Source organism: Emydura macquarii, unplaced genomic scaffold (genome assembly GCF_026122565.2).
Source record: "Emydura macquarii macquarii isolate MOO-44397 ecotype Brisbane River unplaced genomic scaffold, CSIRO-AGI_Emac_v2 contig_2297, whole genome shotgun sequence".
Lineage (NCBI taxonomy): Eukaryota > Metazoa > Chordata > Testudines > Chelidae > Emydura > Emydura macquarii.
In genome coordinates, this window is record NW_027132434.1 from 1308448 (window position 1) to 1334139 (window position 25692).

General features: G+C 40.1%; 2 protein-coding genes across 3 annotated transcripts in view; one reads left to right on the plus strand and one right to left on the minus strand.

Annotated features, from left to right (window-relative positions):
• Window positions 1-379: 379 nt before the first annotated feature.
• On the plus strand, window positions 380-1183 carry GJB7 (gap junction protein beta 7). The gene has a single exon (XM_067560697.1). The coding sequence runs from the start codon at window positions 380-382 to the stop codon at window positions 1181-1183; it is 804 nt and encodes a 267-aa protein (XP_067416798.1).
• Window positions 1184-17162: 15979 nt separating this feature from the next.
• ZNF292 (zinc finger protein 292) overlaps window positions 17163-25692 on the minus strand; it is a 70615-nt gene continuing 62085 nt past the window's right edge. The window contains exons 8-9 of one of the 2 annotated variants that reach the window (XM_067560719.1): window positions 24274-24781; window positions 17163-22839 (exon numbers count right to left, since the gene is read on the minus strand). In XM_067560719.1, the coding sequence (XP_067416820.1) occupies window positions 17606-22839; window positions 24274-24781 (5742 nt within the window). In that variant the 3' untranslated portion in view covers window positions 17163-17605. Of the gene's footprint in view, window positions 24782-25692 lie in introns of both variants that reach the window. The other variant, XM_067560718.1, reaches the window with a different exon arrangement.

The following is a 25692-nucleotide window of genomic DNA, read 5'->3' on the forward strand; positions in this document are numbered from 1 at the left end:
TGAACTTTTCTTTCCTGAGAAATTGTTATGATTTCTCTTAATGAGAACAGTCCTGCTTTGTATTTATAGCATACTTGGAGCAGGGCTAAACTTCAGAGTCTGAAATGGTGCTAAATAGGGTTTGGTCCTGCCTACACTTACTGTTAAACTCTTCTCAGGACTAGCAACTATAGGAAGTACTGAATATCAGGACGACAATCTGTCTTGTGAATCTGGAAGTAGCACTTTGACCTTAATTATTTTACACTGGTTCAGATACAAATTATATTAATATGATCCAACTTGGATGTATCCTTTTTTGCCCCCCCTCCCAGAGGAAGGGAAATCTCTTACCATATGTTTGTTTGTTACAGCACTTTATCCTTTCTTGAGAAAAACCATGAGCTGGGGATTCCTACGAGACCTCCTAAGTGGAGTGAATAAATATTCAACAGGAATTGGCAGGATCTGGCTGGCTATTGTGTTTACATTCCGCTTGCTTGTCTATGTTGTGGCAGCAGAACATGTCTGGAAGGATGAACAGAAGGAATTTGAGTGCAACATCAGGCAACCAGGTTGTGAAAATGTCTGCTTTGACCACTTCTTTCCTGTTTCCCAGATCAGGCTTTGGGCCTTGCAACTGATCATGGTCTCCACCCCTTCTCTTTTGGTTGTTCTCCATGTTGCCTATCGAGAGAACAGGGAAAAGCGACACAAACAGAAACTTTACAAGAACCCAGGAAGCATGGATGGTGGATTACTGTGCACTTATCTTGTCAGCCTCATTTTCAAAACAGGATTTGAAATTGGTTTCCTAATTTTGTTTTACAAGTTATATGGTGGATTCAGTGTGCCACGCCTTGTGAAATGCGACATGAAGCCATGTCCTAACACTGTAGATTGCTATATCTCCAAGCCCACAGAGAAGAAAGTCTTCCTCTATTTTGTGGCGGTGACCTCGTGCTTGTGCATTGTATTAAATATAAGTGAACTGAGCTATCTGATTTTCAAATACAGCATAAAATGTTGCCTCAAGGGATATGTCGAGAAAGTTCAAACCTCAGAAAGTGAGTGCCAGAAGCTGAAATACATTGATCACAATGAAACAACTACTGCTCTGTTCCACACCAATGCTTCACCAGTGCTCGTCAATATTCCAGATAAACCTGAAAAAAACTTACCTAATGACTTGAGAGAAGGATAAAAATGATATTACATGATGTTAAATAAACTATGTTTGAATTGTTGCTCTTACATGAGTTCAAAGAAAGCCATAGGAATGGATAATGAAGAACCTTTATTTTTATCTAGAAAATAGTGCACTCTCTTTTTTTCTTAAAAAAATTGTCAGATTCCTGCTATTGTGTTTTTGCCTTCACATTCACCCGTGTTACATATTTCACACATGGAATTATTCAGGTTTGTTCAGGCTGAATCCAGAAGATGTAAAAGGTTGACACTTCTACTGAGAAGTAATATAAATATTGAAGCTTGTGATAAATCATCTTGAAAGGACAATGGCTCAAACAGCTGTGTTTTGAATATTTTATGTGGCTGCTTTGGTTCAGTTTTTCATTTCTTTTGAAGAGGATCTTTATGTCTAAGAGCTGAAAGATTTTGGGGCTGGTTAGAATAGAGGAGTGAAAAGGGGATGTAAAGGCTTACGGATTAGGTCACTCTTCCCATTCGAATCCAGCTCAGGACAAAAGGAGTGACCGAGAAGGTGGCAACGGATTGTTGCTTACTGTCCTATGTGAGCGATGGGCTGCATCTAGTTCTGTTTACATATTAATAGTTGTACTATTTTATAACAGTAATTAAACATACCTGCTGGCAGTTTGATACCAAGGACTGACCTAGCTAACTGTCTATCTTAGCTATTAATATAGCACCTATTGCAGTAGTATTTGAGCGCCTCACAATCTTTAACGTATTTATCCCCACAACACCCCTGTAAGATATTAATGCCATTATTATAGACAGGTGAAACAGACCTACAGGTACTATATGGCTTGCCCAAGGTCACACAGGAAGTCTGCAGGAATTGATCGCAGGTTTCCCATGTCCCAGACTACATCTCTAACCACTGGATCTTCCTTCTTCTCTACAGCTATAGAGATTGAATAACTTCCTCATCTATCAAAGTCCTAATTCTGAGGGTTGGGTTGAGACACACTGGCTGGGCACCATGGGTATAGAGAGAGTTTTGGTCTCCAGAACTGTCTGGAGTCTGGCCCCTTTTGCTCACAGTAAATTCAGTGACATTAAGAACCTGATCCTTGCGTGGAATTCTCACAGACACCAAAGTTCTGAAGTTCTGAGCCTGGAGAGCTGGGTTTCAATTTTTTAAAAGGTATTTTAGTTTCAAGTGGAAACAAAGTCAGAAAGAATGTTCAGAAATGAAAACTCCAAGGTCCTTTTCAAAATTTCAGACTACACTTCCAAAACATTGAAATTATGGTCTTTTAAAATTAACAATATATAGTTTAACTAGAGGGGAGATGATTATTTATTCCATGAAGCCTATCATTTTCCTGCTAACAGGTAGAAAGTGAGAGAAATTAGGACAGGAAGAAATTCATTCTCCATTGAAATCAGTGGGAAAAGAAAAGATGACAATTGGTCTTTCCAACTTCAATTTCTATAGTAAGCATTTATGGTTTTGCCTTGGTTCAACTGTTCCAGTTTCTTACTTATTTTAATGTTCATTGAATTCCAGAGACTTAATACAGTATATATACACTTTCCTGCAGTAAAATGAGAACCACTCCTGATTTACTAAGCCTTCCTTGCTATAATAAATTAATATTGCTTAGAATAATTTAAATTTTAGAAGGTAGATATCAAGGTGCATGGTTTAAGAAGTGCATGCATGTGTTCATCCATTCATCCAACTTGCTAGGAACTAGAGCTGGTTGAAATTGTTTGAAAAATTTTCCCATTGAAAAATGTGCTTTTGCCGAAATTGAAATTTTCGATTGGAAAGTGTGGAGTTTGACAAAAGTTTCAATTTTCCAGCTGGAAAATTCAAACAAAAATAATTGTTTTGTATTGGCTTTTGAAATAAACTTACTAATTTCAACCTAAAATGTTTTCATTTTCCTTTTTGGGATCCTCCAACATCCCCATGTTAAGGCACTTAATGTTAGGAAAAAAATTCACAGTGATGCTATTCTCTTCTATTGAGGAAAATATTGTCCTCTGAAAATGGATCGCTTGTGGTGATACTCTGTATAAAAGAATAGTATATAGTGGGACTTGCCTATGTCATCACCAGCTAACACAGACTATGGTTTCTGTCTTTCCGGAAAAAAAAATCTAGGGGGGAAAAAAAGGTTAAATAGTCTTTCCTTCAGAAAAGCAGCTAGTTTAAGGAACAACTAATTAAAGTCTTGCTTTTTTGAAAGACACTCAAGATTGTTGGTATAAAAGCAATTTGTTTTATTTCATTATAGCATTACCTTTGCTAAAAATCAATTTACATAACAAACTAAGCTACTATGATCTTTTTGAAGCCTATATGTGGTCTCTCGTGTGTTGCTAAAAGGAAACCTCTTCTTAAAAAATATATGAAAGAATGCATTTCTTTTGCTTTCCTATTTACAGAGGCAGCAGAATATAACTGAGTTTTAGATGTCAGCCTGCCAGCTAGTGGCCAGTTTAAGATTTGCATCTCCTACAATACTGCCCCACAGAATCTATGTTAGATAGTAAAGATGGGACACTGCTTAACTGATCATATTTTATCCATTGTTGCCAGAATCATAAAAATGTAAGGCTGAAAAGGACCTCGAGCGATCAGATAGTCCATCCCCCACATGATGAAGGAAGACTACATGTATCTAGGCCATCCCTGACAGGTGTTTGTCTAACTTGTTCTTAAAAACCTCCAATGATGGGGATTTCCCAGCCTCCCTCTGTTATGTGCCTACGCCCTTATAGTTAGAAAATTTTTCCTAATAGCTAACCTAAATCTCCCTTACTGCAGATTAAGCCCATTACTTCTTGTCTTTCAGTGGATGCGGAGAACAACTGAATTATCCTCCTGTTTATAACAACCTTAACATATTTGAAGACTGTTATAAGGTACCCCCTCAGATTTCTTTTCTCAAGACTAAACATGCCCAGTTTTGTTTTTTAACATTTCCTGATAGGGAAGGTTTTCTAAATCTTTGATAATTTTTGTTGCTTGACTCTGTCCTTTGCCTTTGTCCACAGCTTCCTTAAAGTGTGGTGCCCAAAACTGAACACAGTAATCCCGCTGAGGCCTCATCAGTGCCAACAGTTATCTCCAGTGTCTTACATGACACTCTCATTAATACACCCCAGAATAATAATAGTCTTTTTCGCAACTGCATCATGTTGTTGGCTCATATTCAATTTGTGATCCACTATAACCCCTAGACTCTTTTCGGAAGTGCTATTGCCCAGCCAGTTAATCCCCATTGTGTGTTTCCTTCCTAAGTGCCATACTTTGCACTTGTCTTTACTGACTATCTTGTTGAATTCAGATCAATTTTCTAATTTGTCAAGATCATTTTGAATTCTAATCTTGTCCTCCAAAGTGCTAGCAACCCCTCTCAGCTTGGTGTCATCTGCTGATTTTACATGTATATTTTCCACTCCATTACCCAGTCATTAGTGAAAATGTTGATGAATACTGGACCCAAAACAAATAATTGTGAGACCCAATTAGACATGCTCCTCCCCACTCCAATCAGACAGTGAACCATTGATAGCTACCATTGATAGAACGGTCTTTCAACCAGTTGTGAACCAATCTTATAGTAATTTCATCTACACTGTATTTCTCTACACCTTGCAGCATTTCAGCAAACATTTCTCATGCATTATTTATACAGAATGTAGCATCCAAACTGCTTTCAAATGCATGATTTGAGCCAGCTGTTGCACAAAAAGCACCAAGGATTGAATGAAACAGAATTTTGCACAGCATAACAAGCCTATTGATCGTTTTCTTTTACAATTTGAATGATCAGAATGAGTAACTAGGAAAGGAAGAACAATCCTATCTTCACATCTGTCCATTTTATACATTACACATCCTTTTCCTCCAAGAAAGAGAAAGAAGGGGCCAGTGTCAAATGAAGGTAAATAGTTTACCTTGGAGGGGAGTGGGGTTTTCTAGAAACATTAAAATAATGAAAGAAGACTTTATAGACTTACTTGAGAGACAGAGAAGCATGTGCTGTAAACATCAACATAGGCTTTCAATTAAATTTGTTCTTTCGCTGCTTTTCAGTGAGCAAAACATTCTAGGACAGGGCTCAAACTTTTTTGTGGGGTGAACTACCTCTTAGGGCAGTGGTTCTCAACCTTTCCAGACTACTGTACCCCTTTCAGAAGTCTGATTTGTCTTGCGTACCCAAACTTTCACCTCACTTAAAAACTACTTGCTTACAAAATCAGACATAAAAACACGAAAGTGTCACAGGACACTAGTACTGAAAAGTTGCTTTCTTTTTCATTTTTACCATGGAATTATAAAATAAGTTGACTGGAATATAGATATAGTACTTACTTTTCAGGGTGATACTTGAGCCTGTTTTTCACGTGTGCACTTCGTCCAAAGGCGAAGCCTCAGGCGGCGGGGCTGAAGAATGTAACTTAGCTTTGTGTAGGCCCCTGTGACATGGGGCCCTGGGAAATCGCCCTGCCTGCCTGCTGCCACCCCCTAACTGGCTGTGCACTTGCAACCCCTCTAACTCTGTCCCACCACCCCACTGGGGGTCGCAAGCCCTAGGCTGAGAAACACTGATATAGATGAGTTGATTACCCCCAGAAGACCTGTGTACCCCTGGTTGAGAACCATTGTCTTAGAGGATATCTTGTGAATATCTCCCCAACCATTTGCAACATAACATCCACGTGGCACCTGTATCATTTGCTTGCATGGAACAGTAACATTAGGAAGTATGTTCCTGTCTCTCTGCAACTCATTCAAACTGAGACATGAGAGAAAACTAATATACTTTCTCCTTTAAACTCAAGCCTTTAAAGCCCCCTTTAAAAACCTAGTGTGTAAAAAACTGTTTCCTTAAACACACATCTGTTGGTACAAAACTGATGTAAGCCCCTTCTATAATGGAAAAATAATACATACAGTCTATGTACTTTCATATAAAATCATTTATCTCATTCATATTTTAAAACTCTTCTCAGACATTTTAAAAATTCAAACCTTACAGAAATCCCAGTTTTCTTTAAGCTTAAGTACCTCTCTTACCACCCCACAACCACCTTAGTTTGTATGTTGATGTTAAAATGAGTGTCATGGAATTCTGTTTTCCTGTACATTCATATGTAAAATTTAACCCTACATTTCACAAATCCATATTTGACTCTCACCATCCTTCCCAATGCTATCCCAGCTCTCCTTGAATAGGCTCTTCTCAATCCTGAACATAGCATGCCTAAGTAGCACTTGCCTCTACTAGTCACGTGGGTGGTTCCTCACCATGCATTGAGCTTGCTGCTTTCTTAACTCACCTTTCTTCCACTGGTGGCCGAAATGGTTACCAGGTATAGTAGGGGTAGGATTTATGTCCTTGTTTGTGCACCTGCAGGCCAAAATCAGACCAGATTTTTTGATTTTGGCTACTATATTACATTAACAAGCTCATAGCCAAATTGCTGTTTATTAGCCCTCAGTCCTTTTCAATGCTACTATTTTCTACCCACTTAACTGCTCTGGGCTATGTAATTAAATCAGGGAACCAAAGGACATGAGACAAAGAAATTCTTTAATTGCCTCTACACCAATGCTAGGAGCATGGGTAACAAACCAGAGGAATTGGAATTGCTCATTTATGAGCATAAGTTTGATCTAGTTGGTATTACTGAAACCTAGTGAGACAATTCTCATAATTAGAATGTTGAAAATCATAGAATCATAGAATATTAGAGTTGGAAGGGACCTCAGGAGGTCATCTAGTCCAAGCCCCTGCTCAAAGCAGGACTAACCTCAGCTATATCATCCCAGCCAGGGCTTTGTCAAGCCTCAGCTTAAAAACCTCTAAAGATAGAAATTCCACCACCTCTCTAGGTAACCCATTCCAGTGCTTCACCACCCTCCTAGTGAAAAACTTTTTCCTAATGTCCAACCTAGACCTCCCGCCCTGCAACTTGAGACCATTGCTCCTTGTTCTGTCATCTGCCACCACCAAGAACAGCCTAGCCCCATCCTCTCTGGAGCCCCCTTTCAGGTAGTTAAAGGCCGCTATCAAATCCCCCCTCATTCTTCTCTTTTGCAGACTAAACAAGCCCAGTTCCCTCAGCCTCTCCCTCATACGTCCTGTGCTCCAGCCCGCTAATCATTTTTGTTGCCCTCCGCTGCACTCTCTCCAACTTGTCCACATCCTTTTTGTAGTGGGGGACCCAAAACTGGACACAATATTCCAAATGCGGCCTCACCAATGCCGAATAGAGGGGAATAATCACTTCCGGTGACCTGCTGGCAATGCCCCTCCTAATGCAGCCCAATATGCTATTAGCCTTCTTGACAACCAGGGCACACTGCTGACTCATATCCAGCTTTTTATCCTCTGTTACCCCCAGGTCCTTTTCTGCAGAGCTGCTGCCTAGCTCGTCGGTCCCCAGTCTATAGCTGTGCATGGGATTCTTCCTTCCTAAGTGGAGGACTCTGCACTTTTCTTTGTTGAACCTCATTAGATTTCTTTTGGCCCAATCCTCCAGTTTGTTTAGGTCACTCTGTATCCTATTCCTACCTTCCAGGGTATCTACCACTCCCCCCAGCTTAGTGTCATCCGCAAACTTGCTGAGGGTGCAATCTACCCCATCCTCCAGATCATTAATAAAGATGTTGAACAAAACCGGCCCCAGGACCGACCCCTGGGGAACTCCGCTTGTGACCGGTTGCCAGCTAGACATGGAGCCATTGATCACTACTCGTTGAGCCCTATGCTCTAGCCAGTTCTCTATCCATTTTATAGTCCATTCATCCAACCCATACTTCTTTAACTTGCTGATAAGAATACTGTGAGAGACCGTATCAAAAGCTTTGCTAAAGTCAAGGTATGTCACATCCACCGCCTTCCCTACATCCACAGAGCCAGTCACCTCATCATAGAAAGCAATCAGGTTGGTCAGGCATGACTTTCCCTTGGTGAATCCGTGTTGACTGTTCCTGATCACCTTCCTCTCTTCCAAGTGCCTTAAAATGGATTCCTTAAGGACCTGCTCCATGATTTTTCCAGGGATTGAGGTGAGGCTCAATGGTTATAACCTATTGAGACACTTTTTGGGGTTACCCCAGGTGTCTGGGTTGAATGGCATGGCCAGTGTGAAAAATCAGGACGGGGTGAGGGGTAATAGGCACCTATATAAGAAAAAGCCCTGAATATCGGGACTGTCCCTATAAAATCGGGACAGCTGGTCACCCTAGTTCTTTATTTGTGCCCACTGGGGAAATTCTCCCAACTCCACCAGCTCCTGGAAGCACAAGTGCTTTGCTCTGGGCTCCATGAGCCCCACTATCTCTCTCTTTCTGCAGGCTAGTAATTTACACCCCCGACTTTGTAACACTCAAATGCCCAGTCCCTCATCTTCTGGACACCCACAATGCACACTCATCTACTGGCTCTGTGGAAGCAGTGCACCCCACTTTACTGGTTTCAATTCAGTTTAACAATCTCCTTAGCACAAGGTACTTAGACACATGTATGGTAAAATCAAAATGAAGTTTATTTAACAGAACTTGAAATCAAGATTCAAAATAAAAGCAAGTAAAAAAGATTTGGAAAAGTTAGGTTATAGGTAAAAGAAAAACATAAAACACAATCTATTGCCTATGCTTATTAACAAGTTACTTTCTTATATCTAATAAGATATTTCTCATACAACGGTCAGTCCTTAAAGTGCTTGTCTAGTCCAAAGAGCTGGGATCTACTTTTCATGAGACACTTCCCTGGCAGAATATTGCCTCCTTAATAGGTAACATTTGCGCAATTTTTCCTTCTCTTATACTGTCCCAGACCTTAGCCTTTGTCAGATCAAGTCTGCATCTGCCCAAGACTATAAACACAGAGCTGGGTTGGGTCAACAGACATCTGTTGTTCTCAGTGTTGATTGAGTCACCTTTGAGACCCACTCTCTGCAGGTAATAAGTTTCACCTCCACCAGTTTTGTAAACTAATATTCTACCCATTACATAACTCTGTAAATGTTTCCTGTAAAAAATCCTGCAATAATCATGATAACCAGCTAGTTTTTAGCTTTTGATAGACTACAGATGACCCCCTTTGGTGAAATACTGAGAAGATGGTCAGATACAGATGTAATGTACCTGTCAGATCATCCTTGGGCATCTCTGAGCATGTCTGTATCACCCCTATTTAAGAAGGATTGAATGGGTAAAAAGGGAGGGGGAATGGCACTGTCTGTCAAAAACAGCATTACCTGTTTCCAAGCCACTGAAGAAAATGACCTTGATTGCTTATGGATAGGGTCCTATCAACATCCAGCCGTGAAAAACATGTCATGGACCATGAAGTCTGATCTACTCCCTGAAATCTGGTCTCCCCTGTGGAATCTGGCTAGTGTAGGGGAGGGGTAGAGCTGGGGACTCCTACTGGGCACCAGGCTTCAACTGCTAGTCCCAGTTGGCCTGGGGAGGGACGGGACTTCCTCTTCCCCTGTAGAGGCCATGTGAGACCCACCTTCCCCGGCTGCAGGAAGTGCCATGCACCACATCTAGTTCTCCCTCTCCCCCTCCCGTGAGTCTCCTTACAGCAGTGGTTCTCAAACTTTTTGTATTGGTGGCCCCCTTCACACAGCAAGCCTCTGAATATGACCCCCGGTGTGTGCCCCTGCCTCCCAGAGGCTCCCCACTCCCCCTTCACCCCTAACCCCTGCACTGTGCCCCCTTCACCCCTAACCCCTGCATCCCCCCTCCTGCGCCCACCTGGGGAAAGCAATCTGCATGCATGGAGCTAGTATTGCTGCTCGCTCCCCCCTCAAATGCTGCTCCTCTGTGACCCCCTAGGGACTGTGAGGTGGGGGGGCAAGGAGCAATACCAGGGGTCCCTGCACCCAGCTCACTTTTCCCACCAGGGCTGTGTAAGGGGAGGGCAGAGAGCAGCAGCTCCTGATGCTCGCCTCACAACACTGCCCAGGTGGGGAAAGTGACCTGGATGCAGGAAACCCTGGCGTTGCTCCTCACCCCCCTGACCTCCTAGGGGTATGCGGAGTAATGTTGGGGTGTGTGAGAGCAGTGCCTGTGTATCACCGCTCACTCCCACTCCATGTTCCTCCACTGGGAGGAAGCAGGGAGGCTCACAGCCCAACGCCTGGCTGGGTTAGGGCTGCTTACAGCTCGCAACCCCCACGTAACCACGTTGTGACCCACTGTGGGGTCGCGACTCCCCCAGTTTGAGAACCAATGCCTTACAGACTCTTGCTGGGGCCACCTGCTTCTTTTGTCCTGCCTTTTGGTAATTTTCTGTACTTCCCAAGCCCCCATCCCTTCAGATAAGAGGAGGAAGAGTCTTCTTTCAAGTAGACCCAACCTATTGTCCCAAGGTGCTGTACTTTGAATAGATGATTGTTGAGTGCTTGATCATTTACTATGGTCTCTGGCCAGGCCAGAGACATGACAACCCTGCTAACTCATGGGAGAACCACATACGTACAGGCCTGCCATAGCACAGTAATTTCATGATACAACTTCATAAAATCATCCAAAAATTCAGAAGTGGTACAGACTGAACCCCTAATCTGGCACATTTCTGCCCCTTTCAAAAGTACCCCAAGGATGTTCTGGCACCCTTCTGGACAGAGCATCTTTGAGGCTTTTCCCACCGTTCCAGGTGTCAGGAATATGGCAGCACTCTTTATTACCCAGTCTCCCTCATTCCAGGGGAGTTGACACACACATCACCTTTCGGACGTGCCAGTTTCACTTTCCCAGCAGAGTTTTGAATCATTGCACCTGTTAGCTGTGTCTAGTTTCCCTTATGGGCCACAGCACCATGTAGATGTACCTGTTTCGTTTCCCTGCTCCCAGTGGTGTTCTCCACAGTGACTACTAGCTGTACCAGCGTCAATAGTCCCAGCAGGATTCTTGGTCACAGACTCACTCAGCACGGACTCATTTTTTCCCAGTCAGGATAGATAGCAAACTTGGCCACAGAGTTTGGCTTTGGTGGGTTTGCACCTGAGCCCTCTGGACACCATTATAGAAAATAAAACAAAGAAAAATCACTTTCCACTTTCCCACAGTCAGAATTCCAGAACTTTCTTTGGTGCCCATAGTGACACAGGCTACAGGCATCATACCCGTATCTGTTTGCCTGCTAGCCCCTGATCAGGCACACCCTTACATTCTTCCTCTGCGGTCCCATCAACATGGCTTGAATCTCTTCTCCTGTTCAAGCCAGCTGCATTTGTCTTTATCAGCGAGCTTTGGTCACTCCAGTTCTGCCTCCACTTCTCGAATAGCCTTTTCCACTTCAGCCTCCCACCTGGACTTCTCCCCACACAGCTACCTCTGCTGGATTGTCTATTGCCCCACCTTCTCACTCACTGCATGGCCTGTAAGAGAAAAGGGACCTCTTCCAGTCCCTGGTTTGGAGCATGTGCCCCATCCTGCCTCAGCAGGAGACAGACCTCACTGCGCACACAGGCTCTTCTGTGGGCTGTGTGTAATTCATACTTGCTAATTAGCTTCTATCTGATACAAACTAAAACTCCTGCTACCAACTTTCAGTTTAAGAGGAAAAGTGTAGCCCTTTGTAACAGCTTAAAAAAAAAATCTTCAGACTACCCTGAAGGTCCCAAAGGCTGTCGCTGTTCTGTCACCGATCCTAGTGAGTGCCCCTTCCTGGCTGTCCTCTAGGACTGCTGAGAGGGGAAGCCAAGCCTCTGTGTTCTGGATCCCCTGGGGTGTGTTAGCCTGGATGGAGCCCAGCCCACCTTGACATCCCCAGGCACACGCTCAGCATGCAGAACTTCTGTTTGGCATCCCCATCTGTGCTGGAACCCACTGTCCAACAGCCTACCTGCTCTCACCGCAGCCCTGACCCTTCTGACTTCCCAGTACTTAAACACACCCCTCTCCCAGAGCTCTACCCGACCTGTGTGAAGCTTCTGGTTTACAGCTGAACTCTCTCAAGGACAGGCAGTAGTTGTGAAGCATCCACACCTGCAGACATTTGGTTCAGTCTATCCACTTTATACTCTCTTTACTTAATTATGTAAAGCTCAGGAAACTATAGGTGACACAAAACAATACATGATCCCAAAACACAATGTCCCTCACTAGCTCATGCTTCCCTTGGCAGGATCTTTCACCCCATTGCCTACCCTGCCCCAGCAGCAGCCCCCATTTGACTCTGGTGCAAGATGGTTCTCTGTATAGACTCCTGCTGGGGTCACCTGCTTCTTTTGTTCTGCCTTTTGGTAATTTTCCATTATTTCCAAGTCCCTCCACCCTTCCGACAAGATGAGGAAGTGTCTTCTCCCACGTAGAACCAAGGATGTTGATACATTAGAGAGGGTTCAGAGAAGAGCCAAGAGAATTATTAAAGAATTAGAAAATTATGCCTTATACTTGCAGAGGTTCTCAAACTTGGGGTTAGGCTCACCCGGGGAGGGCACAGAAAGTATTTAGGGAGGGGGTATGAGAAGCTTTGGGGGGGAGGGGGGTGAGGAAGGGAACTTACTGTGCACATTTTACCCACAGCATGAACAGCAGCAGATTCCTCCAGACACATCGGCTCCTCACATGGTGCTGTGCATTTGACTCTAGATGGCACTGGATTTCTGTTACGCTTGCACAACATTATACAAAGTCGTTCTTATATTAATCTGTTTGCTACGACATGGTGTGCACATTAAACTGTAAGCATTAACCACAATGGCAGTTTGCTTTTGCTCTTATTACAACTCAATCTAGCAGAGAAAGGTATAACATGATGCAATGGCTGGGAGTTGAAGCTAGACAAATTGAGACTGGAAATAAAGTGTAAATACTTAACAGTGAGAGTAATTAACCACTGGAACAATTTACGAAGGGTTGTGGGAGATTCTCCATCTCTGATAATTTTTAAATCAAGATCAGACGTTTTTCTAAAATATATCCTCTAGGAATTATTTCAGGGAAGTTCTATGGCCTGTGTTATACAGGAGGTCAGGCTAGACCAGTGTTTCTCAATTGGTGTTCCGTGGAACCCTGGGGTTCCACGAGATGAATTTCAGGGTTCCGCGAAAAATTGAAACTGCGCCACCGAAAGCTGCTGAAATCGCGCTGCCGAAAAGAGGAAGATGTCCCGGATTTTTCAGCGGAGAGTATCACATGGTCCCGCAGAAGTTAAAAAGGGTTCCGTGGCCAAATTTAATTGAGAAACACTGGGCTAGACAATCACAATGGTCCCTTCTGGCCCTGGAATCTATCAATCCCAGGCAAATTTCCACAGAAGAGAACAAGGAAAAGACCACGCAGAAATAAATTATCTGTGCAGTAGAACTTCCTACTACAAATCCACTATTCTCCTTTATACAAAACTGAAATAATCAGCCACGTCTATGGGGCAGGATCTTATGAACTCTAATTCCATGTTTTAAAGATGTCAACTTGATTGAAAAACAAATGTAACATCAGAATCAATCACAAAGCATCCCATATTTTCACTCTGCTATTCTGGATTTGGGATTTACTTGTTAACCTCAGTGAGTTTATATTATCAGATGCAAGTTTTCAAAATTCAGAGGTCAATGATTACTATACAATTTTTTTCTGTAGCAAAATTAATGTTTGAAACGTAAATCTGGTTTAAAAATTGCATTATCCATAACTATTGTCTCAATTGTCAGTGGTGTGGAAAAAAGGCCCAGCTTGACTCTTAGTTCACAGGTTAAGTTTGAAGAGCTGGTAGAAACAAACATATTTACACTTGTAAACTGAGTAAATTTGAAAAAATTATTAAAAGGGCCCCAGATATGTACAATGCCATTTCTTTTAGTGTAACTGAATGGAACTTAGGAAGCAATTCTATTCATAATGCACAATAAGGAAAATACTTCAGCTGATTCTTAGTACTGTTGAGCCAACAGAGTTATCAAAGGTGAGGAACGTACAAACTTATTTTTGTCACTAAAGAGAACAGAAATGATTGAATGCACATAAGGAACAGGTCTATTAAATAACGAGGTGCTCTTTGCAGTCACTTTTCCTGGAATAAACATATTTTTGCCAAACTTTAATATCTTCTGCACTTCATAATATTTTCAAACAAAACTACTTTAAAAATACAAAACCTGCTTTTTAAATACTTTATTTTCAAGGAAAAATACCACACTGTGGCAGTAGACTACATTTTAATCAGGCTACTCAATATCTAATTAACAAGAAGTCCAGTGGGAGCTAAATGACCATTTTGTTTTGGTACCGACCCCAAAGGTCTGACTTTGTTTCTGAATGTGGGGAAGGACGGAAGATGGGGAATAATAATTTCTCAGAGATATTGTCAACTAGTGTTAGGATCAACATTATTAAACGTATACAATGAATAGAAATGATTTCCTGAATATTTGTATCAATGGTAAATTCTTGGGCTTTTAGAACATGCCAGTGTAGTACTTGTGAATCCAAAGGTAAGACCAAATGCTGTCCCACAATACTCTTATGGAATTTCCATTCCATAGGAAGGCAGAAGAACCTGGGCTAGATCCATGAAGGTACTTTAGTACCTAAGTCCCACTTCTAACTCCATGATGAACCACAAAACTCCCACCAAATTTTGTAGGACTTTAGCTCATTCAGCACCTAAGTTTTCAGGGTAAAAGTTCCCTTGATGCCTAAGTTTCAGCCTCTGGACACATATGCTGCTGCCTGCCTCAAGGCACCTGGATGCCTATCTCCTGCCGAAGCCACGGTGATTTGCAAACCTGGGGAAGACAGATTTCTGGCCGCCTAAGCTCTGTGCTAGGCCCACTCTAGTGCTCAGAGGTCACCTACCGAGTTGGATCCTATTCAATATCCAGCTGGAGAAGGCAGTGATGTTGGTACCCATCTTATAAGTTTCAGTACAATGGTTACAGCACTCGGCTGGGAGATGGGAGACCAAGGTTCTGTTTCCCCTCTCTCCCAGAGGAGGGAGATGGGAGGGCCCTAGGTACAAACATGTGAGCAACTGAAACTAATTAGAAACAAAAGTGATTGTGAACAGTACAGCTTCACTGCTGAGTTTGAATGAAATGTAAATCATAAACAGTATACATACAGTGATGTGAATGTTAACATCAACGTTTAATGCTTATGTAATAAGGAAAGGTGCTAACAGTGCTATGGAATTTTTTTAAAAAGTGAGGTCTGCTGACAGCATACCTTTGATTATTATGTAATCATTCACTTGAAAGTGCCCGGTATCCCATTTCGAATTTTAGATCTTTTTTACAAGACTGGATGTTTTTCTGAAAAGATATGCTCTAGTTCAACCATGTATATTGGACTTGAAGCAAGAATTAATTCAAGGAAATCTTATGGCCTGTGTTTAGAAGGGCAAAGTAGACTATCACAATGGCCCCTTATGATCGTAAAATGTAAGAATCTATGTTTTGATTTTAACACATTTACTTTCAGTATGCATGGTTACTTTCCTGATTTGGAGGCAGCAATGGCTTAGTGGCTCAAAAGAAGATGTAAGTTACCACTGACAGCTAATGGGCTCACTTCATACAAGAGCATTTGTTTTTGTGTTAAACGGTACTCAATTTAAAACTAGATGGTGACTGACTGTTCACAAGACTTAATTATTATTTTCTCTCCTAATTTTTATACACTATCTGCATCCTCAAAATAGCTTCATTTTGCTCTGAATGAAAATGTCCTTTATAGCAATATTCAAGTCAGCTGTCAAAGATTACAGGTGAGAAGTCTAAAGCAATCAAATGTAGTATTTAATACAAAGAGGATTACATGGGAACAAGGCAAGTTTGTAGAAAAATCAAGCGAACAGCAGTCAAGATAAAGATCATTTTATACCACTGAAGGTAGGTTATGTCTAATAATAGAGAATCCAAGGAAAATTATTTTTGGTACCAAACAATACAGCTGGCTTGTTTAAGTGTAAGTTAAGCATAATCTTATATATGGTTTTAAAACATTTTAGATGTTCTTGGATAACAACAGCTCCCACTAACGTATTTACTGTTTTGGTTAGTAAACAGATTAGACACCTGTCACTGCAATTAGCAGCAAAAAGAGAGATCACTCAAATCCCAGTTATGACAAGTGACACTGCTTCCAAGGCTCACTCCAGTGTGGGAATACAGACTTAGCAAAACTGCTGCCAAAAACACTCAGCAAGAAGAAAGGTGAGTGCAGACAGAAACTATGCCATCTGTTAGAGTACAGATATTTTGTCTCTGAGTTCATAATCTCTAACTTTCTTTTCAGAAAGTGCTCCATTTATTCAGTTTTAAATGTCACGGCATAAGGATTCATGTATTTTATATATAAATACCAAACTGGTATGATCAAAATAAACCCATCTGTTTATAAACCCATTATTTAAAAAAAAAACAAAAACAAAAACAAAACCCAACTGTTTCTGAAGTAGCATTTTTTAAAAACAAAAATATTAAACTATACACCAATCTAAATTACAGAAACAAAAATAACCTTCATAAGATCACATGTATAAAACAAGAAATGAAATGTGATTTTATTTAAGGCAATACTGGGCTACTTCACAAATCACCACCTCAAATATATACACTGCTCCACACTACTAATTTTCTATCACATTCACAACAGGTTCTTCAATACCAAATGTTGTTTAAAATCTCCAATGTAGCAAACTATTTTTATTCACATTTCCATTATATTATGGAATCATAATAGCTTTGTATCCAATTAAAAGCAATGAAAAATGTAGCTATAGGAAAACTATTAAATTTATGACATAACTACATATGAATACCATCCAAAGATACTGGATGCTAAAATTTACAAAAAATGAGAACTGTCAGTATGTGTTTAACATATGAAATGTGATCTTTTCCAGCTCCTTTCCTGTAAATAAATGCTTTATGCAAAATAAACTGGATATGGCAGACTTATCTAGGTTTAGTTCAAAAAGTTCTTAATTTAAAATGATTAAAGGACAGTTTTAAAAACTTGATCACTTAGTTACAAATTAAAATTCTGAATATAAATGTGTCATTTAATAGTTTAGACTTACAGACTGCTGGTGGCAGCAAATGATTTACAATAATAAATATATACAAAAAATGTATCTACAAATAAAGAGTGCTGTTATACATGAGAAGTGACCTGGTGAAAGATACCAATCACAGACAATTCACAAAGATTTAGATCATGGAAAGGACAATTTGATAGAAAGTTGAGGTTCTGATCAACTATTTACAAAACTGAAACAATGATTCTGTTCCTCAAGTCCCATAGGGATAAAAACAAATAAGAAATTTACATGACTAATGTCATGTTTTTGCTAGGTTAAATCACTTCAACAAAATAAAAAAGCTTCACAATTACTAGCATGCTTGATGGCTTCCTATTCAAAATAAAAATGTATTACAGGTCATGTTTAGAATACATTAGTTATCAGTAATGTGATTCCCCTTTTTAATTACCCATAATAATTTCTTTTGCAACAGTAACCTCTGGATCATCCTCCCAATGTCCTTCAAGTTTTTTCAGACTGACGGTAGGTTTCATTTCCTGAAGTTGCTTCAACACAAGCTCAGTGCAATCTTTAAGAGTCTTGTCTAAAACTATTTTTACATTATCACTACACTGAAGTTGTGATGGGTTGGCAAACTGTACAAGAGTTTCACTTTCAGAACATGACCAAGTGACGTTACTACCTGCCAAGGAGGTCTTTTCATTGGATTTTCTTGAGTTTGAATGAGACCCTTTTTTGGTTCCGCTGCTATGGTAGTCTCTCTCAGCATTTTTCTTTTGCTTCACAGCAGACTCTTCAAGGAACTTGAGGAATGATACTTCAAATCCCATAGGCTTAAATGAACTCCAATCAAAAGTTGTGGGCTGCTCTTCAGTGGTCTGAACAGCAACGACAGTCTCTTCCCCCCTACGCATGCTACTTAATTCAACTGCCAGTATTTCTTCAGGCTTTTCAACTCTTCTCTTTTTACTCTGAGACAGGTTTTTTTCTTTATTTGCTCTCTTTAAATTATTTGATTTTTGCTTTTCTGAATGGCAGGAGATGGTTTCCTGAAAGTCACTATTTACACTGGAAGAGGTCTTAGCTGGATTTTCAGCACACGTGCAATCCTCATTAATCAGTTTAGTAATGAAGAGTTCTGTCAGTTCATCCACTTCATCTTTCTCACCTTTGTCAACTTCACTCTGTGGTAATGCAGAGGTACTCAAGTCATCATTGCTCTCTGACAAACATGGGTCAGACTCTTTCACATCACTTTTTTTATTAGTTTCCTCTTGTTCAGAGGATGCTTCCTTTACAGGTGAGACAGAGTGTTTTTTTGAGACAATAAGAAGATTTCTGTGTTGTGAAGTAAATGCCTTAGATAACTTATGACATTTATAATGTCTGATTATATTACTCTCACTTGTAACAACTGAAGAACATCCTTTTATCATACAAGGATACTGTGTTACAAATCTGCTTGTACACTCAGATAAGGCATCATTTATAGCCTTAATCGAATACACATTTTTTCCACGTTTCAGTGAATAAGCCTTGTTTTCTTGAATCTGCCCACCTTTTGCATTTTTGCTTTCCAAGTTAACATTTTTCTTTCGTTTGGACTTTATTGACAATCTGTTTCCTTCCTTTCCTGACCTATTGTGTTTTAGTCCTCTATGTTTAGATTTTATTGGCTTCTCCTGGTTTGCCTTGCTGGAAATATTTTCCTGACCTGGTGTTAGTCGCCTTGGTCTTATTAAGTGATCTTTATGCTTATCATTATGTTTATTAAAAATATGTCTTAGGAGGTTAGATCTAGTTGCATACATACGGTCACAGCCCTCACAATCACACTTGTATATGCCATCTTCTTCTACTTTGTTTGGCCTTATCTTAATTCCATGATCTGTCTCAAGATGTAGAATATAGTTAAAATATGATGTATATGAAGATTTACACTGAGATTGATCACATGGAAATCTTCCAACATCTAGGGCTGATTTCATGCTTCCAATTTCCTCAGGAGTCATCTCATGAAGCTTCATATAATGCTGTATCAGACTGGTAACCTCCTGAAATATTCTCGAGCAGTCACTCACTTCACATCTGAATTCTTTCACAGCCTGTTTGGTTTCAACTTCGTCACGTTCTTCTTTACTTGGCTCACTTTCTTCTTCAACCTCCACAGAGAATGCAGGCAGATCTGATTTGTGAACAGCCTGATAATGAAGAATCAGGTTTTGCTGTATTGTAAAAGCTGCAAAACAGCCTTGATGGACACATCGGTATGGTCTGTAAGGACTGTATCTAGTAGGAAACTCAAGAGATTTGGTTACTGGTTTTCTGCGTTTTCTTTCTTCTTTTTCCTTCCGGTGTCTCCTAATTTTGCGTACTTTTGGTTGTATTTGTGTATTACTGAAAGATGCTGCATTATATTGCTCTGGAGAAACAGTAACCACCTGTGGAGGTTTTTCCAATTTTTCAGGAATTTTTTTTTCTGAGATTAGCTTTTCTGGGATTTTTACAGGTTCTATGACAGCCTCCTTCTTTACTTCAATTCCTTTAACCAACCGAGGTTCGTTTTTACTTTTCATTATTAGAGTCTGCAGATTTTTTATTTCAACAGGCCGTGGGGTTACATTTATAGCTTCATTATGAGATCGCCTTCCATAAGGTCTTTTTATTTTTAATTTTACCATCTCCTCTGTTGTGAAGTGATGTACCAGTTGACAGTGTGCTCGGAGATTAGAATTTCTTGTAAATGTTTTGGGACAGGTAGTTACAACACACTTAAATGGGGCATACTTCAGTTGATGCTTCTTGATTTCCAATATCATTTCTGCAGTGTATTGATGTACCTTGCCATAGTGTTTAAATAATGCATCCTTTGTCATAGCACTATAATCACAGCCTTGGTCCTGGCACACAAAAGGTTTATGGACTTTGTCACTAAATTGAATATTACTTGTCTCTGAAGATGGCTGGGCCAGGGATGTATTCTCAGTTGATACAACAGTAACAGCAATTGGTGGTGGTAGTGTATCCGCTGGAGGACAGTGGGATACAGTACTAGACACCTGACTGGACATATCATTTTCTAATCTCAGTTTCTGCAAACCCTCTAAAATTTCCAACACTTGAACATCATCCTTTTGAGACATTTCAGATTGAGAAGAGTTGCTCTTTGCAGTGGTGACATCCTTAGTGTGTACGGCAAACTGGGTACAGTTGGGTAATTTAATATTTTGTAAACAGTTTGCTGGAGGGAGTTCTGTAGTATTTACTTGTGTATTCTGGGTTGACCCAATGACAGCATCCTGCATTTCACTTTTTACCTCAAGTATTTGGGAATTCATAGCAGTCTTAATTATCTCAAGGGTTTTCTCAAAGTTTTGAATAACATTGTCCTCTGAAATCTGCAAATCAGAGTTTCCTTGAGCACAGGAATTCAGAGTCATCATTTGGGAGTCACCATTTTCAGTTTTTATTGTCAAAGGAGCTAATGCTGCATGAGACTCAAGATTAGTTTTGAAGTTCTCTTTGACACTGGGCATCAACAACTGATTGTCAACATTATTTAGTTTCTGTGTAAGGTTTTCCACCAACACCTGAGACTCACAGTTTGCCAGTAAATTTGATTGAAAATTATCCGTTGCTACTTGCACACTTCCTTCAATGCTTTTGGCTAGAAGTCCCATTGCTGTTAAATCATTTACTACTAATTTTTGTGAAGTGTTAGGTGTAAGCAATGGAGTAGCTGCTTTTTTCTTTCTCTTTGAAGCACAGCTCCCCTTCTTATTCAAGGTACTTGATCCTGAGTTCTTGGGACTATTTATAACGGAAACTCGTGAACTATTACTTGCAAAATTCTGTGCTGCTGCAACAGAATTAGAAAATGAGCTGGAGCACAAGCCATTTTCAATAGTCTTTAGTATTAAATCATCTGTTGCAAAAACAGGCAAATTGTTGCATTCATCCATTGAAGGAATTTTGTTGTTTAGGGCACGATTTTGGTTTGTTAGCAGGGTACTTGGGTTGCAGACTGTCTGCAAAAGAGGTGATACAGTTGCATTGGAAAGAACTGCTGCATTCATTTGAGTTGTACCAGTGACACAGCTAGTGGTAACTATATGTGGAAGCATTTCGGTGTTATCAAATGTACTTGGAATGCCTGCAGTTTCCAAAGCTTGTTTAATAATTTCATTTCCTTCCTCATTACCATTGGTATTAAAGTTAGCCACATTGGCCCGTGGAAACATGGTCTGCAAAAAAGCAGTTGATCGATTTTCAGCTGCAAGCAACTGTAGGAATGATGGATCTTTAAAACATGCTTCTGGATTGAATGTAGACTCCTGGGGTTGCTGCAAGTTTCCTGCATTTGAGGAAAGAATCATACTGGCAAGTAGAGAAGATTGTCCATTAGTCTGCAGGGCTTCTGGAGAAATTTCTGATCCCTCAATGGATTTACAAACGGACCGTTTAGACAAGTGACCACCAAGCGACCTGGGATTAGTAAAAACTCTGAAACACCTACTACAGATAAATTTGCCATCTCTAATAATTGCTGGCCATTTTGCTCGTTTGTTATGTTTTGGTTTCCTTTCTTTTCCATTTGGACCCCGTCCACGATCCTTTTTCACCTTTTCTGAAGCTGGAACCTGGGAGGTGTTTTCACTATTTGCTCGAGAAGAAAAGATTGGTTCATCAACACTTTCCTCTTTTGGAAAAACAGAACTAGTGTTTCCTTCTAGTTGTGATGAAAAATTATTTGTATTGTTTTCCAGCTGCGAGAAGACTGAGTTTGGAACACTGTCTGCTGGCGAAGGAAAGAGAGAAATTGAACTGCTTTCGGCAGGTAAAGGAAGAAAGGGATCTGAACCACCATCAATATTCAAAGGCATAACTGTTTTTGCCAGATCTTCTAATTGTGCAGGTAGAGTTGTATTGGACAGATTTTCCATTTGGGAACATAAAACATTCTCAGGCTCACTTTTAATACAGACTGGATTTATGACACTTTCCACTGGAGGTAACATTGGATTAGACAAAGTTTCTAAGTGGGTTGGGAAAAGTGTATTTGAGACATGTTGCAACTGACTTGAGCAAGCAGGATTTATACTGGTTTTATTTTGTGATGTAAAAGCAGCATTACTGGAATTGCCCACTTGCGATGGCAAAAAATACACAATCTTTCCATCACTAGGCATATTTTGCAAATTGCTGGGTTTTCTGGTTTTCTTATTCTTACGCTGCATTTTAAAAGCAGCATATTGATCAGGGTGTGCTGCCTTCATATGTTTGCCAATACTTTGTGAGGAATTGTAGGTTCGAGTACACCCTTCAACTTGACAATTAAATTTTTGAACTGGTGCTGCTGGTGGTACTGCTGGAACTAAAGAACTGCTTAGGCTGGACTGTGATGGAACAAATGTAATACTCTCTAATGTCTTCAGGGGCAAATTATATAGATTAGCTGCACTCTTAATACTGTCTTCAAGTTCCAGTTTGGAAATGGGTAAGTTGTTTCGATACCCTGCCTGATTCTGCATGCTGAAGGGCATTATATTACTTACTTGTCTTTCTAGGCTTTTTGATGTAAGAGCTTCTGTTTTTGGTGTGTCTGAATTTACAGCAATGTTTTGAATATTCTGGGACTGACTGAAACAGTCATCCTCCTTTCTTTCCTGGAAAACTGGAAGACAAGAATCATTACAAGAATCAATTGCTGAGCATAACTGCTGGACTACAGATTTACTGGTATCTACTTTACTGCCTGCAGAAGCTAACTTGCCTCTCCTTACAAAGTTATCCCGGACCTTCTGGCTAAGAATAGGCATCCTGATGTTGCTAATTCTAATTGCTGCTTCTTTCTTTACCAGACCAGCAACAGGGTGCTCCGAACCACCAGCAGACAGTGAATCAGCTTGCCTCAGCATGCTGCCTGATTTATTTGCTCTCTCAGTCCCAACTGATTCTACTTTGATTTGATCCCACACATTACTTTCTGCTTCAGTAAAGTTAATTGTGTTATTGTCTAGAGGCGAGATCAATTCCTTTTTTACGGTGACTCCTTCAGGATTTTCATTAGCTTTTGAAGCTTGAATGAGATCAGTTTGATTAGTTTGGCTTTCAGTCTCTAACACTTTTTCAGGCTGTTTACTGTGATCTTCAACATGTTTTTCTAGTTCATTCTGAGAACGGTAAACTTTTCCACAGCCTGTGAATTTGCAGGTATAGGTGTTATAATGTTGTGCTTCATGATCATAAAGCAAATATGCTTCTGAAAACACTCTGCCACATTTAGGAAACATGCACTTCGCTCTAAAAACTTGATGCTCTTTTCTATGAGTTAACAGCTCAGCATAACTGTTAAAACCAGCCTTACATTTCATCTGTATGCAGATGTAGGGCTTGCTGCCACAGTGCATTTGCAAGTGATCATTGAGGTGAGTAACACTTACAAAATGTCGTCTACAGTACTGGCAAATCACTTTTTTGCTTTGCATTTCAAGAAAACGTTTAGCTTCTTCATTATCTTTATGCCCTTTTGCATGTGCAATCAAATTTTTAAAGTATTTAAAACCTTTTTTACAAAATGTTACTGGACAAGTGAATTCATTAACAGGCAATGGTTTTTGAACTGGTATTATCTCTGGTATGTAAGATTTATCTTTGTCATCATTTTCATCATCTGAACCATCATTATCATTGAAAACTATGAAGTCTGCTGAATAAAGACTATTCTTTTTAATGGGTCGTTGTTCCTGCTTGGATATGGCATCAGCTTTCTGATTCTCACTGCTGGCTGCTATTTTAGGAGGCCTTCCCAATCTTCTCAGTGGTTTCATAGCAGCTAGTCTCTCTTTGCTGGACTTCTTCACATGTAGAGTTACATGAGGAACAAAGGTTTCTTTAGAATTAAAATTGTGTGCACATATAGGGCAACTGTAAATTCCATCTTTATAGTGTTTCTGTGCATGCCTAACTATTCTATGACCAAGGAATTCTTTGTCACATAAAACACAATACTGCATGTAGGCTTGCCAGTTCCTAAACCTTGCTGATATGAATCCCCTCTCTCTCAGTTTTTTAATCTCTCTCTTTTTCTGCTTTTCATCTCTTATACCTTTAAGCAGGCTTGTAGCTTCATCAAAACTGCCAGCAAGACCATTCAGAGAAGTTTCTTTATTCTCCTCTTGGCAGTCTTCGACCTTCTCATATACTTCACTGTCATTCAACTCATCTATTGAAGACACAATGGATGCCTCCTCCCCCATCAATGCAAGACATTGACGTTTTAGAGTTTTCCAGTCCCAGAATTCTGGATCAAAAGGCCACTGAGTTTTCAATACAAGTAAGAGCTCACAGCGTAATGAATTTGGTATTGGAAGATTCTCTTCATCATATTTCTGGTCAGGCTGATTATATAGCATTTCAACAGCATAGTATGCATCCACAGTGGGCTCAAGAAGAAATTCACTTAATTGACAAGCACGTTTAACCTCCAAATCATCTGGCAATAGACAGGAGATAGTCTTGCAAATGGATATCTTGACATCTGTGTTTTCACTGGATTCCAAACGCAGTGCTTTCACACATAGTTCAATGCAGGTTGCAAGTCCAGCAGCTTCAATCTGCAAAGCAAGACACAAATTTTAAAAAGTCATTTTACTACAACTGTTTCTGCATTTGTTAATACAAGATAATTTTCATTGTTCAATCCTGAATTTCAGGAAATTATAAAGGCAAATCGTAATAAGATGCTTATTATTCACATTTTAAGTTTAAAACAATAGCAGCTTAGTAGCTCACACTGTAGAATGGTGCACTGCAATGAAATAAAGCCCAGAGTATTATGCTTTGCTTGGGTTACTTGGTCTCCAGGCTGGTAAAGGAACTTGAAATAAGTGTGAAAGGCAGAAAGCTCCCCCATGCTGCTCTGTTAGGATAATTTATTCTAGGATTGTATTCAGTAGTTCAGTATTTGTACTAGAAGTACTGGGCCCTTCCCAAATAAAGCCCACCAATTATGCCGAATTATAGGGGGACTCTGTTGATATCGGATTCATTTCACGTAGGACCTTCATCTTAGGACTTGAATTCTGGTCACAGAAGGGGAAGGTAAGTGTGTTATTCAATAAGCCTTCTAACTTTCCCAGTTACACTAATTATAGCAGTATACAGAGCAGCACCAAAATAGTTGTCTTTTTTTTAAGCTATAAAACCAAAATTTTTAAGGGACTACCATAACCATTATAAAGCAACATTGATCTTAAACTGAGAACATAAGGTTTCATTTTGATGACTAATTTATTTTTAATATATTAGTCATCAGAATGAAACCTTATGTTCTCAGTTTATATATTTTTAATATATTAGTGTTTTACTTAAGTATCTAAAAGATTATCTGAGGGTAATTTTTTCTAGAAAGGCGGATCCTGATTCTCATTTACACGAAGGCCACTTTACACCACTCTATCACTGTAAATTACACCACTTTGGCAGGGACTTGGTGGGATAAGTCTCACGACTAGAATATTGATAT

Bases quoted from the DNA above. Each gene is read 5' to 3' on its own strand.
- GJB7 (XM_067560697.1), top strand. From the start codon at position 380: ATGAGCTGGGGATTCCTACGAGACCTCCTAAGTGGAGTGAATAAATAT.